The sequence below is a fragment of the Varroa destructor genome, unplaced genomic scaffold, assembly GCF_002443255.2.
Source record: "Varroa destructor unplaced genomic scaffold, Vdes_3.0 BEIS01000006.1, whole genome shotgun sequence".
Lineage (NCBI taxonomy): Eukaryota > Metazoa > Arthropoda > Arachnida > Mesostigmata > Varroidae > Varroa > Varroa destructor.
The window spans coordinates 27,437,529-27,452,135 of record NW_019211459.1 but is presented as its reverse complement, the minus strand read 5'-3'; the positions used below and the strand labels follow the sequence as shown (position 1 = coordinate 27,452,135).

The following is a 14,607-nucleotide window of genomic DNA, read 5'->3' as shown; positions in this document are numbered from 1 at the left end:
TCTTTGCGCAGAAAAACATGGACCAAAATACATACCTCGTCTGCATGATATCCGTTCCGCTTAATAGGGTACATCTGGAATGCCTCTCAGAATTGTAGAGTATGTTGCGGCCTATGCAAGCTTTGATAGATGTCTTCACCACTGGCACGCTTTCGCCTGTTAGGCCAGCCTCATTTACAACGCAGCTGTTAGAAAATACGTGGCGGTTAAGATAAAACTGTTCAAAGGCTTCTCTTCCTGAGCATGTCCGCATAACATGCCTGATTTACTACTTAAACGCGAGTAGAGGTTCATAGGCTAATTGTATTTTTCCAGCTATGTCTCCACCAAACTATCAAAAAACCATACAGTATATTTTTGAAACTGAAAAATATGACGTCGATTATCGCAGGTTTAGTTGACGCCCTTGTCTCTTTACTCGCACGTCCTGAGTTGAACCTGTGAGCCTTATACAGTGACACGTTTTTATGAATGATATGTATGCGTTCCAATACTTGGACTGGAGCTCATTGATAGTTTCTGTTAACAGTTTATTATAGTAAATTTCTAAATCCATATCAAGAAATCTGTCGGCTGGTAACAAATGGTCCAAGCCGAATATTGTAGTATGCGATCGATGACGTACGACTCGCAAATCCCAAACAAGTTAGATAAATGTTACCTGCCCTCGATGATAACAGCATCTGCAACCATCTGGCTCTCGTGACGAGGAATAATGATCACTTCACCAGGCACAAGTTCTTCGCTAGGTACTTTGTCGAGAAACACGCCTGAATCCTTCTGACGTTTAACTGCTACAAATACACGCTGATGCAGAGAAAAGTGCATTAACTAGCCGTCTGTTGTTCATTCTTTCGTGCTGTATAGACTCGTTGCTCGAACATTCTATCCAATCTATACATTTCGGTTTGGCTGATCCCAGTAGAATCAGTTAACATTGTCCTAAGTTAGCTTTTTCTTTGTTGTTGTTTCCAAAATAGACCGCTAAATGGACATGCGGTCAATTTGAAGGAGATACACATTGTGTAAGTCCATGTTAGCCGATTTCCTCCCTTTCAACAAATTTGTAGTGTACGTCAATGATAGAGTTTAATCAACGACCCCCTGGTTTACTCATTAACCAGGGGCCACTGGCTAACCATAGTAAATTACTGAAATGTTTAATACTAACGATCGTTATAAGTAAAAATAGATAGCATTAGAAAAAGCTGAAATTGATGAAGGTTATTTTCTACGAACCTCCTTCGGACCAGCCGATTTTGCTAATTGTAGTTGATTGCCGTGCACCTCCCTTATATCAGTGACGAGCGAAACTACCAGCAAAATAGCAATCGATAGCGGATAATAGAAATACTCTTCCGAGATGAACCTTCAAAGACAAAGTATCAAATATTAGATTACTGCACTTCTTAGTACACTTTAGGCTGGCCAAACGTACGTAACACGAAGATCCGGTTTGGAGACTAAGTCACCTGCGCTCGGTCCTGAGAACTCGTATCATCAGCGATCCCAGTAGTGACCAAATAGTTATGCCAATATTTACTACTTCCTTAAAACAGATGATGCGAGCTCGTTCAATCCAGGTCCAGTCGGCTATAGAAAGAGCAGGCATTAGACGGGGCTTTCTGAGACTATTTTCTCGTTCAGCTGCCATATAGTATTTGCTACCCGACACATTATGACCATAGTTATATATGACGTAGTTGAAACGCTTACTTGATGCGGTTGGAAACTTATCTTTAACTAGAAAATACTTTAAAGTAGCCAAATGCGCGCCGTGAATAATAATATCACAATTCGTAGGTAAACGCGCTCCAGATCTGTACATGAGAGGTTGCTGTAAGCCAAAAAATCGCGGTTCGCCAATAGCAGCTACGTTATTCGAAGCACAAACAACGAAATGAAAACAACGAATTATTTGGCGTTCAAAGAAAAACACCAAATTGATTCCTAAAAGTGTGTTGGTGTCGTCAGATGCACAGTGGCATCGTTCTAACCAGTTTGTGTAGAAAAGTCTATATTTGACACACAAACGGTTCCGTGTAGATTAAAAAAAATTGAGATCCCGATTAATCATGGAAAGCGCATGTTCGGAACTATCTGTTCACCTCGTTATAGGATTTACGTACTCTTCCAGCGTTTTTTCATCTTACCAGTAAAAGATGGCGAGCACCTGAAGAAAGTACACGTATTCCAAAATCTCTGTTCGGAAAATCGCTGTTTTGGTCCTGGCCTCGACATGTAAAACATTATTGCCAAACAGAACACGGCGTCTGACTGCCTCTTTTGTTGTCAGAGGCTGAAATGGATGAGCATAAACGATTTATACAATGAGCATCTTTTGCTTAAGTATGGCGAAACACATGACTTTTTCATAAATAGCATTGAATAACTTATCTCCACAAAAATAAAAACACATTGTGTCTAAGCAATATTCCTTTCGGCAGCAAAATTGGCTACCTGACAGCGTTGAAAGTATGAGCATTCAATGTTGTGGTCGAGTCCGTGAAGTGGCCTAAATCTGCAATAAACAATTGAAATGTACGCTAATACTCTAGAATTAAATAAATTGAACTTCCTGGAAAATTATCGTCAGGGCCGTGCTAGGTAAAACCAAAAAACTGATTCGATTACTAAATAGAAATATCTCTTTAGACTGTGCTTCTCCACCCTGAACAAAAGTACTCATTTTGTACATAAACGGCTTTCTTGGTTCGATAAAAGGTGGATAATCCTTATTATGCCTCTGAGGGTATACTGGCACTGGTAGAACAAGCGCCTTATCGTGCCTATTCTAAAAAAAAATATGATAAAACGATCGCTGTAGTGTAGGGAAAATATTGTCCGAGTTTTTTCAAGTATGGGAAATGATCCTTTGTTTATCCTAAATTGCAATCGATTTTGAGAGGGACCAACAGAAACAATAGGGAAAATAAATATTGACGATCAAAGCAAATGGCTATATATCTATTATATTTTTTTATTTATTTATATGTATATATATATATATATATATATTATGATTTATATTAAACAACTGCAAGAGTAACCTGAATAACTTGTGTCTAAAACTGTAGTGTTCATTATTTCTCGATATTTAACTCAGCAAGGAAGATTAGAAAGGTGTATGTTCCACCGTGAGACTCGACCCGGCCACCTTCGGTTTCGTAAACTAACATCCAGTCGCCGAAAGCACGCCATGACGTGCGACTTCACCTGTCTGTACGTTTGCCGTTTTGACAGTTACGTAAGCTTAGGATCTTTGTGACAGTGAAAAACATGGTACTTAATCGGTTTCAAGGTGTCTTCTGAATGGACCATTTTAATAGTCACTTATACAAAGCTTATAAAAAAAAAAGAACAACCCAGTCAATAATATTGTATATTAATTACTAAGTAATGTAATCAGCATCTACTTTCTAATGATTACCACAAGTGAGATAAGCAATGATATCCTTTATGAAAAGACAGTGCTTCCGCCCGAATTGGCGCGTGATTTCAACATTCATTGATGAAAATCCATAAAACTCCGAGTTCTATCATCTCAATATACCAGAATTTAATAACTTCACCTACACAAATTCGTCGCTCTTTGTGGTTATACTTACCGCTGTAAATCTGTATTCCACACGTATCTAATCTTCTTATTGATGAAATAGCGAAGTTCTTTAACGGGTCGTAGCACACCCTGTATTCCATTAAACAAATGCACATCAATACAAATACTTTATAAATAGAAACAAATGCTAAGCTGAAACGCTGGACCACTGGTCCTGACTAGCTTTTTTTGCAGGTCACGTAAAAAAAATTTGACTTTTAAATTCTACATTTTTTTCAATCATCTTTTTGATCGGAGAATGTCAAAGTTTTCTGCAAAATGATTTAGGGCTTAGAAGCTGCACAAACGAGAGAGTCTTTTCACTGAATGCATCGTCGATCTTATGGTAAGAACTTTTTTGTAGAGGCTAAATATTTAACTTATGTATCGCACACATTTTGTCTAAAAATGTGTGTTACACTAATGTAAACCTTAGATAGGAAAAGATGTTGTAATTCTTGCAATTAATATATCTTCCGTCTTTTACGCAAACTGACTTTAACTGGGCAAACCATTTACACTTACTTTTTATGCAGTGCTTTTATGATATGCCAACGGTTGCCCTATTTTTCTTTTTGATCTTTGTGTTGTTTTATAATCTTTTATCGCAAAATTTCTGTCTACGTATCTCAATAGTTATCGTATTTTTCCTGTTATAGTCTTCCAATAGTTCTGCTACTTCTCAAAAAAAAGTTAAGCTCTCACATATAGAAACAAAAAACTTAACAGGTTCATTAGTTTTTCGAAACGGAAAAACAGAGGTGGCTATAGTTCTCTTCAGGGCGTTTTAGGCAAAGCCGCTGTACCTACCTTGGGTTCCAAAATTGTGAGATGTGTAATTCGACCCACTTCACGCTTGAGCGCTCTCCTGCTCTTAGCCGATCGTCTGAAGTACCTCCTTATTCTACAGAAAAACATTTAGTCTCTAAATATGCTAGCAATTTAATGATTACATTGCCTCTTAGACTTAAACATTTACCGTTTTAGGGTAGTTAAATTGATATAATATGAATTTTTGAATAACAAAGCACAGTCCGAGTATTAAGTTCTTTGGTTTTCTCTAAAACTCAATTCAAAGCATTCATGATGTTTGTAGAGTAAATTACTGTATTCGTACCTAATAGTAGTAAAGACTCAACGGGTAAGTAATATATACACGGAGTAAACGCCATTACTGCGTTAATTAGGTGGACAAAAAACTATATATATATATATTAGTTTATTATTATATAGAAATTGATTAAGACCGAACCACTTCCTTGGCTCGCTGATATCATACGCCCATTTGACAGATCAATCCTGCATACACAAAAATTCTGATTGCCTATTAGTTTATAAGATGTCAAGGCGACCTCAAACGCCCTGTTCTTTACGAGAAAGAACAACGTCGAACCAAAGCAAACGATTGCTTCTGTATTATCTCCGTCATCCTGTAGACGTTAATGATAGGGATCTAAAAGTGATATACTTAATTTAAAATGAAGGGCGACAATAAATATTCTGAGCTGAAAATCCAAATTTATGCATTTGTCTTGCGTCAAGTGAACTGAACAAAGGAAGATTTCAAAAGGAAGTTCTAAGCGGCGTGAATGATTCGGCGGGTTGGCGGGGGGGGGGGGGGGGGGGGGCGCGAAATATAAAAAGCTCTGTTAAATGTGGACGTCGGTGCGCGGAATGAATGTGCAGAGTTAACGTAGCAACTAAAGCATTATTATATATATACCGTAGCTCCGAAGCGTTGCTAAATAATGGGCGCGAATATATGTAAAGTTTTAATTAACCTTACCTAATATTTTTAAGAGTAGCCACTTTGACGCGTTCGATGAAAAGCTGGTCGAACCTATCAATAATCACAACGGAAGTGGCCCGTGATAAACTGCAGCGTCTGTGTGTACATTGTAGATATCTGTATGGCTCCCAATGAAATACGAGACGGAGCAGACCCAGTGTGAAAACTATCGCTATATTCGTCCAGGCGGTCTTTCGCCGATCTTGTTGGTACCCGATACAGAACTAGAAGGATACACAAAACCAAGCCTAAGAACAACTACGAAACGTAGATGTGGGCTTTCATCATCATACGCTAACGAACAGTGTCTTTTCAGATAAATACACAGAAACTGCCACTTGCAATTATAACATTAGAGTACTAAATTATCTTTTGATCCTTCGAAGCACTAAGATGAAGCATATTATCTAACGCTGAAAATTCAAGATTTCTTCTAATTGTTGGCTTTCGTTTATAGACGCCGTTTCCAGACGACGTCTTTGGGTTTTTGATTTAATCTGACATTGATCTTTTTCAGTGTCCCCAATTGAATAACCGATTTTAGCAGTTGTGCCTTATCTGTCCAAAAGGACAAATCGGCACGAACTATAAGATCTAATTCCTTTTTCGGGAGTCGGTAAGACTAAATTAATAACAAAAGTCGAGCTATTCTCAACAAATGATCATATTTGTGTCTACATATATAGGTAAGCCAAGGTATTAAAGCCGATGGCATGTAATTAACTTATTCTGCTGATTCACTACCCAGACATGAAGAGACGAGTTTCCCGTCGCGTTCGCGGCCTAGGCCGTCATCAAACGTGGCATCGGTACTTAACATTTACAATAGCGATATACTCGTGTATATGCAATCTGTACATATAAACCACACGGGTGAATAAACTGTTTACGTTTTAAACGGGGCTTCGTAAACCTGAACGGACAATCAACCGCTACGTGTCAGCTAAGCGTACACCAAATTCGTTGAGAAAGGCGCAAAGATAACGTGGTCGATTACATATTTTGAGGGACTGGGTTCGACACCATGTGTTAGATTATTTCTTTGGTAATAAATTAGACAGTTCTTTCATTGTTGGCTTTTCCTTAACACATTTAACCTAGGTATATACCTTCACAAGTAGGAACAAAATATCTTAAGATTTAGTTGATATTTAACTAAAAACATCAATGCGTTACAATAATTTGGCTTATGACGTCTATATTTCGCATGCGAAGAAATTCAATGTTTACAACGAATTTAGTCGTTGAACCACTTACGAACTCACTGCATTGAGCATCCAATATTTTTTGGAGGACTGGAGCATCTGTAACGGAAAACAGGACCAACTATTACTTATATTTGTAAATGTATAGATTCGCTGTTTAAGGTAGCACGGTCATAAGGTGGATAATAAAGGGCTATTTTTAGGGTCCCATATTAAGCGTTTCCTGCTCTGAGGACGACCTTGTTTTCTGTAATTGGAGGCAATGTTCAGGAAGGACAAGTAGCCATCGTTTAATATTGCAAGATACGTCTGACAAAATACTGGAGGACCTACCAAAGCGTTTGTCCTTAGGATTGGCCTTAGTGGACGAGTTTGAAGCGTTAGTTCCAATGCTTGAAGAGCTACTGTCTTGATCCTTTCCTGAGTCGTTCTTTCGACAACTTACCTGGTTTCTTTTCATACCTCTTGCTAGTCTATTGTATCTAGTATTGCTGCTGCTACTCTGAGCGTGGCCGCTACCTTGGACACTACTTGAACAGCTTCGCGTGTTATTTTTTTTATTTGCGCACTCACTAAACTTTGCCGCATCCGTCACTGAGTTACACTTCGTATCCTTTTCACTGAAAAATAAATGTTATTGTTATATGCTTTTTCGAAAAATATCATTGACTCCAGCCAACAGATCTTTAGACTTCGCGCATTAGTCCTGAAGATCCTAGAGCTGAAATGCAATGAACAAACAAGGGCATCAACAGCAATTGTTGCACTAACATGTGTATTTTACGAATCTCGGTCCTTCCTTGTCATAACAGTGCACATCTCTGGGTGTAGATTATTATTTTTACACACAATTTTTGGCAGTCATATTACCTGAGAATATTTTGTGTGACAACAGTTTTGGGTTATATAATTTCAAGTATTGAGTATCGTTCAAACAGATCTCAATTACTTGCGACCGCAGATTCTGTGTAACGACTTCAGCTAAGATAAATCAGGACCACGATTATCTTTTACCCATTGGAAACCTTCAAACGATTTCTAAGGTTCTACTTTAACTCTAAAGTTGTGAATAAGAGCGTCGTATATTAGCAACGGGGTGAAAATGAGACACCACAAAATTTTTCTAAAATATTTCTTGGTACATGGATTGTACGAATTTTACTTCCGGTAAAGCATAGCAGGAAAGATGTAATGATTCCAATATAAAGAAATTTAAAAAGAAGTGCTTGTTAAATTTCTGTAATTGTATAATGCATACTGTAAGGTATTCTGATATTGGTAGTAGTCATTATTGTATCTGGCTGCATTTAGACACGTAATAACATTGTTGTCTTAAAATAATTTCTTATTAAAAAATCGTATTGAGGGGCCTCTGTTATAAATATGCAGCAGAGTTAAATTCACTCTAACAATACGTTATAATGATTCGCGCCTTTACTTTGTTACATTAAAAGATGTGTGATGAAGATCCTGCAAAAAAAATTCCAATAATAAGTCAATATAAACTTTTGTTGGTGATGTAAATACAAATCTAAACCAGATTTTGACGTGATAAAGTTTTCGTTTGACACATAGTTAAAGCTCATACATTCTGCGAACATTTTGTCAACGCCAAGGCCAAAAATAAATTACAATATTCCTGTTCCAATGTTACCTAGCACTTACTGACATTTAAGATCCGACTGAGATTTTAATTACTTTTAAAATCTTCCAGATACCTTTACAGTAGAAAAATGTTAACAGACTTTGGTGGTTGACAACGATGACAATATGGGTTCATATTCTCCTACAGATCCAAGTTGAAATAGAACTAGTAGTAATAATAGACCTAGATTAAAATAGTGTCTGATTCATTCGTCTTCATTACGCTATAAAGTACATTGAATTGGATTCATTAAGCCAAAACGAGAGCTCTGCTCTTGTTATCCGAACTTCTTTCAATGTGGCCAGATTTCGATCACCCGATTAGACGAAGCCCGACGGCTTTCATTTTTCGTTTTAAAAGTCATTAGAGGGAAATCGATGATATAATCACGATAAAAAAATTATGTGAAAAGATCGCAAATAGTTTGTTGGCAATATTACACGATTTCATTTAAGTGCGTAGGGGATTATTTGGCCTAGTTAAGCAAACAACAAGATAGTAAACGTCATAGATTCAATTTGTACCTTTACCCATACTGTAATCAATTTTAGATCAAAATGCAACTAATAACAGGAATAATTATTGATAAATACAAAAACGACCATTGCTGACAATTCGTATTTAAACAGCAGTAAATGAGGAAAAAAATGCGAAACGTACTTTTGTGTGTCCTAGACGAAGTAAGTATCGTGACTAATTATGATCACTAAATCTATAAATACAAAAGAGGAAGATTTTTGGTTTATCTTCTTACCTGGTTGGGTCGTTTGCAAGGCTGAGCATCTCGATATCCTATTCCTGGGCTATTCAAGCAAAGATTTTCGTTGATTTTCAGAACCACCACTCTGCGGTTTGGCGATTATCAAAATTTCGTATAGCCAAGCCACCTCCGAGTAGATGCTTCAACTAGCACAAACCCATATGAATAAACAGTTAGAAGCGGAGTATTTGGTTACTAAATTTAGAGTTTAAAAAAGAAAAACTTTTTTAAGCATAAAATCTTCATTGAGTGTGATGCTCGTATGTGAGGGCGCACGTAACTTTTTTAAATCGGATTTCAAATAGCTTTTTAGTCTACCTGGTTTCCACCAGGTGATAGCGTAGTAATGCGTTTGCCTACTGAATTTAAGGACACGCGATGCTCTATGTTCAAACTCGGACGCGGACGCGCTTTGTCTCGTACTGTTTGAAGTAATACCTAACGATCGAAGCAGTAGAAGTAAAACACAAGAAACATCCCCCAGGAGAAACTGCTTTAAAAGCAGGATGAGACATATTGGTGTCAATGTCTTTGAGCCCGTGAATATTCGATTTTGTGATCACAAACTCTACAGCTCACTAAATCTCAATGACGAAACGAACTGTTTTGCCTTATGTAAATTATATAGTTGGAAAACAGGAAATATCTATCTAAATATCAGACTATCTAAGTACAGATATTGGAACGATGCTTTTTACATGGGATATAAATCCCATTTTTGATGGTTTAGTCAACTTAACCATTATTCATCGTAATTACAGTTACAATTTGGAATTTATACCCCTCACTAGTCATTCTGAAAACACCCTTTCTCCAGTTAGTAAGTTAATTCCAATATAGTAACCGTGCGTCAAGAAGTGGCGCTTAGATACGCTACGTGCAAAAACAATTCCGCTTTTGACTAACAACAGGCCGAAAGTACCGTACCTAAGAAGGCTCACTACGGCCAAAACGTCTTAAAAAGCTAACTGTTGGAACTGATGCGAATAACCCAATTTCTCTCTTCAAAAAGTTGTATAGTAGTATGATAAAAAAAAATGTAGGTGTATTTTAGGTATATCCAAAATGGCATTTATTCGACACATTTTGCGCCTCTTCGATTTAAAACCTTCTAAGGATCTTCCGGTTCAACTGTTGGAAGTCTATTTCGGGTTTTTCAGAAACTGCTTAAAACTGCCAATTTCAGGTAAAAATAAAGTTTTTGATCTTGGTGGTGGTTCGTTTAGTGCGTAGAGGCTGGGATAGCTCACTTTCGTGCTCCCGTTACAACAAAGAGCCCAGTTCGTACCAATTTAGGTCCCGTACTCCATATTCGGTTTAGACAAACATTTAATTAGAGTCTCAAAAATTGTTTTTTTTTTTCATTGCGCAGATTCCATGCTTACGAAAAATTCATACGGCGCTGGGGCCTTTAAAACCATAGCCGAGATGATTAATATCCCTGTATAATATTGACTTTCAAGCTTTCTCACAACGAACAGTTTACTTGACGTAACAACAAGCTGGCTTATCGAATAGAACCTTAACTTCACAACTCGGATGCGAACATCCTAAATATTACACACGTCCAACACTGTCGTTAAGCACTGCTTCGGACGGCTCGCTCCTGTCCGTTTTCGGAAACAGACTATCTCATTTTAGGGTAACATGTCATTGCAAATTATAGATTCCTAGGGTACATTGCTATTACTCTGTTAGGCTGTTGTGCGAGTTTAAACCTGATCGATTGGTAAATTGAGAATCATACATTAAGTCTATATGAACGAACTTACCAATAGTGAAATTCGATAACAAGATACTCAATCTTAGATAATAACTCTACATTCATTTAAATACAAGATCGTCTGCACGGAGTTGACATCATTGTTATTTTTTCTAGGATAACGTTTTGCTATTGGAAAACTCTTGGCTAAAAATATCAGTTAGTACACGAGGTGTCATCAGTGATCGAGGATGGAATCACGTGGTAAGGATGTGCGGTGTTGCTCAGAAGTCCCATCTGGAATTATATGGTAGAGATCAAGCTAAAATCATATGCAGTGTTTGGGTCCACCTATTTATCATCATGAAAAATATCTGTAGAGAACTAGTAAAAACTATGAATTTTATATCGACAAATAGATAATAATAGCAATAATTAACGAATTGGCCTTTATTGAAACACGGTGTTAATAGTGAGAGAGCTCCTATTTAGTACATTCACGTTTTTTAATTGGAATTAGAAAAGTGCACTAAATACATCCAAACGTTGTTCTGCTCGTTAGCTTTTATCTTGGTACCTAGCCAAAGACAACCCTGAATCTAATAGCGATTGCTTTTTGACAGGGCAACTATGAAGGACCTCGGTTTGACAATGATTGTAAGTTTCTCTAAATCCCTGCACGTCTTAGATCAAAGACTTTTCGAGTTTATTGGAGTTTCTTCATTGAATAAGAAAACTTATATAAGAAAAGAAGATAATATTTTATCTATGTAACTCTCGCCAATTTAGTCTGAAAGCGTTTTCTAAATTTTTCATGGCTAAATACCCGTCGCTTACTCTATAAGGCTCGATAGGGTTCAGATCCCTCGGCCTACAAACTAATAAAATACTTTCTCTTGGCTACTTGTACCCAACTAACACTCAGTCATATAACGTGACTTGAATTGAGCGCGACAGATATTAACGGAAGCTTATTTGTCGTAGCTTTTAATATGGACGTTAGAGATGTTTGTGACCTTAAATCATACTATTTGCAGAAACAACGCTACTAACAAATCTATCCTGTATTCAATATTTGGCATTCGGTCTGGCAAGAGATTGCGAAAAACGTTTATATGTATAATGGAAATGAGGATCACAAATCATGTTTTGGTCGTGCGAGCCACGTGTGGATTGGATCCTACAGAACAAATAATTATTTCAATGAATAGAAAAAACATTCATTAGTTTTTTCTAGTTACTCCAAGTTCATATAAGACAATGGTGTGTTTTATATCACAACTTCCGTGATAAGCACAATGCATCCCTACATACCAGCTATGCTTCCAAATTCCTTTATTTAAGTATATCATATATTATTTTCTAAAGCATTCTCTGTGTAAAGGATAAAAGATAGAAAATAATGGCGGGACCAGTGTTTTCACATCGACGTGCTTATGACAAGTCTGTGTAATCAACCATGTGTAATTATTTCATAAGTCTACAAAGCAATCCTTGCTAACAGTGTTCGAATCTCATAATATCCTCAACTGAAGTTAGAGTTCTGAAGTCTGACAACTGCTTTTAGGTTCAATTTGGAACGTTTAATATAAAGCTTCCAGAGCCCTAAAACCTGAGTGCAGTGTAAAAACAGAGAGTGTAAAAACAGCAGCAGTTGCATTGTTTCTAGATAACGTTAGCCGACTCAAGCGACAAATCTACGTCCACTACTTGAGGAGCCAGTGGGGTCGTTTGTGTTGAGCATTTTTCTGATCTCGCATCACGAAGGTTCTCCAAGCGCTAGAAGAACCCTTAGTGGATTGATAATAACGTAAAATGTCTAGGAACAGTAGCTGTTATTGATGTTGAATGAGTGTATGGTGTTTAACGAGAATCAGTGCTATATTGTCGAGTGAGTATATGTCGTACGCGGAGAGTCGGACTGAATGTAAAATATAATTATTGTTAACTCTGAGCGAACGTATGGAGCTTAAGGAGAGCGCTTAATACCGATGCCGAACGAATGTACAACATTGAAAAGGAGTGGTTCTATTTTATATCATTGATATCGATACGGTATGGGTATACGACTGTTACGAAAAACAGTTATGGTATAGAGCAAAGAAGAAGCGTCGTATGGCAACTGTAACAAAAAACGCTTCGTTGTATGTGCAATGAAGAGCGGGCAGCCAAACAAAGATTTTCGAAAATGTTAGGTTCATCTTTATGTTTTCCGTTTAAGCACTAAACAGGTGTGAGAAGGCTGGTTCGTTAGCGTGTTGTACCAGCAGCAGCATCCTGTCTATAATTATTTTATTTAGCGTTAAGCAACTGAAACCCCCAAAACTGTGTGTCTCTATACCACCTATCCCCCCCCCCCCCCCCCCCCAACACATATCAGGTATGTTGATTTCAAAACGGAATCCAGCCGTTGTTCGGAGAAATTTCTCTACCGGAAGGTATTACGTCGATTAAATTCAGCACATTCAACAAGTTGCAAGCTACTGACGCTGCAGCGGCTCACGAGCCGACTCTGTGTCCTGTAGCTGGCCAGCTTATTTTTGGTAGTACTCATTTTTATTCACACTGATTTTTCAAAGGCAATTCTTCCCTTTATTCGAACATTATGAAGCACGGTTTCCTTCCTGTTTACGCTGTAACAAGGTTTCGGTTGTATGGCTACTGTTCGTCGGTCAGTGTCTTTCTGCAAATAGGTAATGTAAAGCATAGAAGAACCAGTTGAGCCGGCGCCAACCCATCGGAAGCAGTCGCCCCACAGGGTCGCCAGTGATCTCCGGGCTGCTGACCTGTTTTGTTGCTTAACGATGTTATAGACAAAGCTGTATGTCTCCACAGAGGTATTTTGGTTTTATGAATAAACTTTGTGTCTCAAGTGTTCAAACAGCAGCGCACTTAAGCATGAAACAACTTCGATTGCTAGAACCTATGCTAACCCTTCAACAGACAAATCGGATTTGTTAAAGTAGAAAATCCTGTCTTTAGATTCGTAAATATGTTGGAAACTAATAAATGCGCTCAATTTCAAGAAACAAAATATTGCTTGCACAGATATATATTTTTTTAAATTTTCCAGTTGGCCGAGTGTCGACCGACTTCATACGACTGGGACACCAGCAAATGGCTTATGCTCCTTGGCTTTCACCTCATGGGACTATAGAAATAATACATTTATTAGGTTTAAAAAAATTCCCAAGCTTTTTCTTGAAGTAACTATTTTTCCCATTCAATATGCTGCTGCTCTGTTAGCTTGCCATAAACGATATTGTGTTGTGATTGTGTGCAATTTAAATTCAGAAGAAGAAAGATTGACTCAAGTAAATTCAGTGAAAAAGAAGAAGAAATCATGCATAGCAGAAAAGAAAGTAATTTATGTAAGATCATTACCTCCTGTGAAGAACTGATCTTTTACGAGACGCTTAAAAGCAAACCAGAATAGTTAGACTTCTCCAATTCGACGCCGTGAAAATATATTCATGGTATAGTGGCGCACCTACGCATATTGTTGAATAAGAAGGGAGTATTACACTATAAGCTACACAAAACCCAGTAGAGAGAGAATACCGTTACGCAAATCAACTCATTCGTCTGGGCCACGGAATCGACAGAAAAGTCCTAACGTGGCAAAGGACGACGCGAAATGCTATTGGTGCATGACACCGCTACGTCGCATACTTCTTTGATGACCCAATGAGCGCTAACGGGCTTCCAGTAGGAAACTTTGCCCTACCCGTCGTACAGCCCAGATGTTACCCCGTCCGATTATCGTATGTTTTGGACGATGCAGCGTAGCCAGAAACGCAGGCACTTCAAAACAAAAACAATGGTCTGCGAAGACGATAGTCCGCAAACATGAGTGAATCGTTTTTATGGACGAAGACCTTTCCTTCGCGGGACACATCAGCTGCCAG

At 37.9% G+C, this 14,607-nt stretch overlaps 1 protein-coding gene across 2 annotated transcripts in view; it reads right to left on the bottom strand.

Moving 5' to 3' along the window:
• LOC111252521 (polyamine-transporting ATPase 13A3-like) overlaps positions 1-14,607 on the bottom strand; it is a 35,292-nt gene that overhangs the window by 16,456 nt on the left and 4,229 nt on the right. The window contains exons 1-12 of one of the 2 annotated variants that reach the window (XM_022810596.2): positions 10,770-12,996; positions 8,992-9,143; positions 6,926-7,212; positions 6,645-6,691; positions 5,385-5,611; positions 4,409-4,502; positions 3,609-3,688; positions 2,461-2,521; positions 2,154-2,299; positions 1,240-1,369; positions 662-807; positions 36-185 (exon numbers count right to left, since the gene is read on the bottom strand). In XM_022810596.2, coding sequence (XP_022666331.1) covers positions 36-185; positions 662-807; positions 1,240-1,369; positions 2,154-2,299; positions 2,461-2,521; positions 3,609-3,688; positions 4,409-4,502; positions 5,385-5,611; positions 6,645-6,691; positions 6,926-7,212; positions 8,992-9,020 — 1,397 coding nt within the window. In that variant the 5' untranslated portion in view covers positions 9,021-9,143; positions 10,770-12,996. Of the gene's footprint in view, positions 1-35; positions 186-661; positions 808-1,239; positions 1,370-2,153; positions 2,300-2,460; positions 2,522-3,608; positions 3,689-4,408; positions 4,503-5,384; positions 5,612-6,644; positions 6,692-6,925; positions 7,213-8,991; positions 9,144-10,769; positions 12,997-14,607 lie in introns of those variants that run through there. The other variant, XM_086993228.1, reaches the window with a different exon arrangement.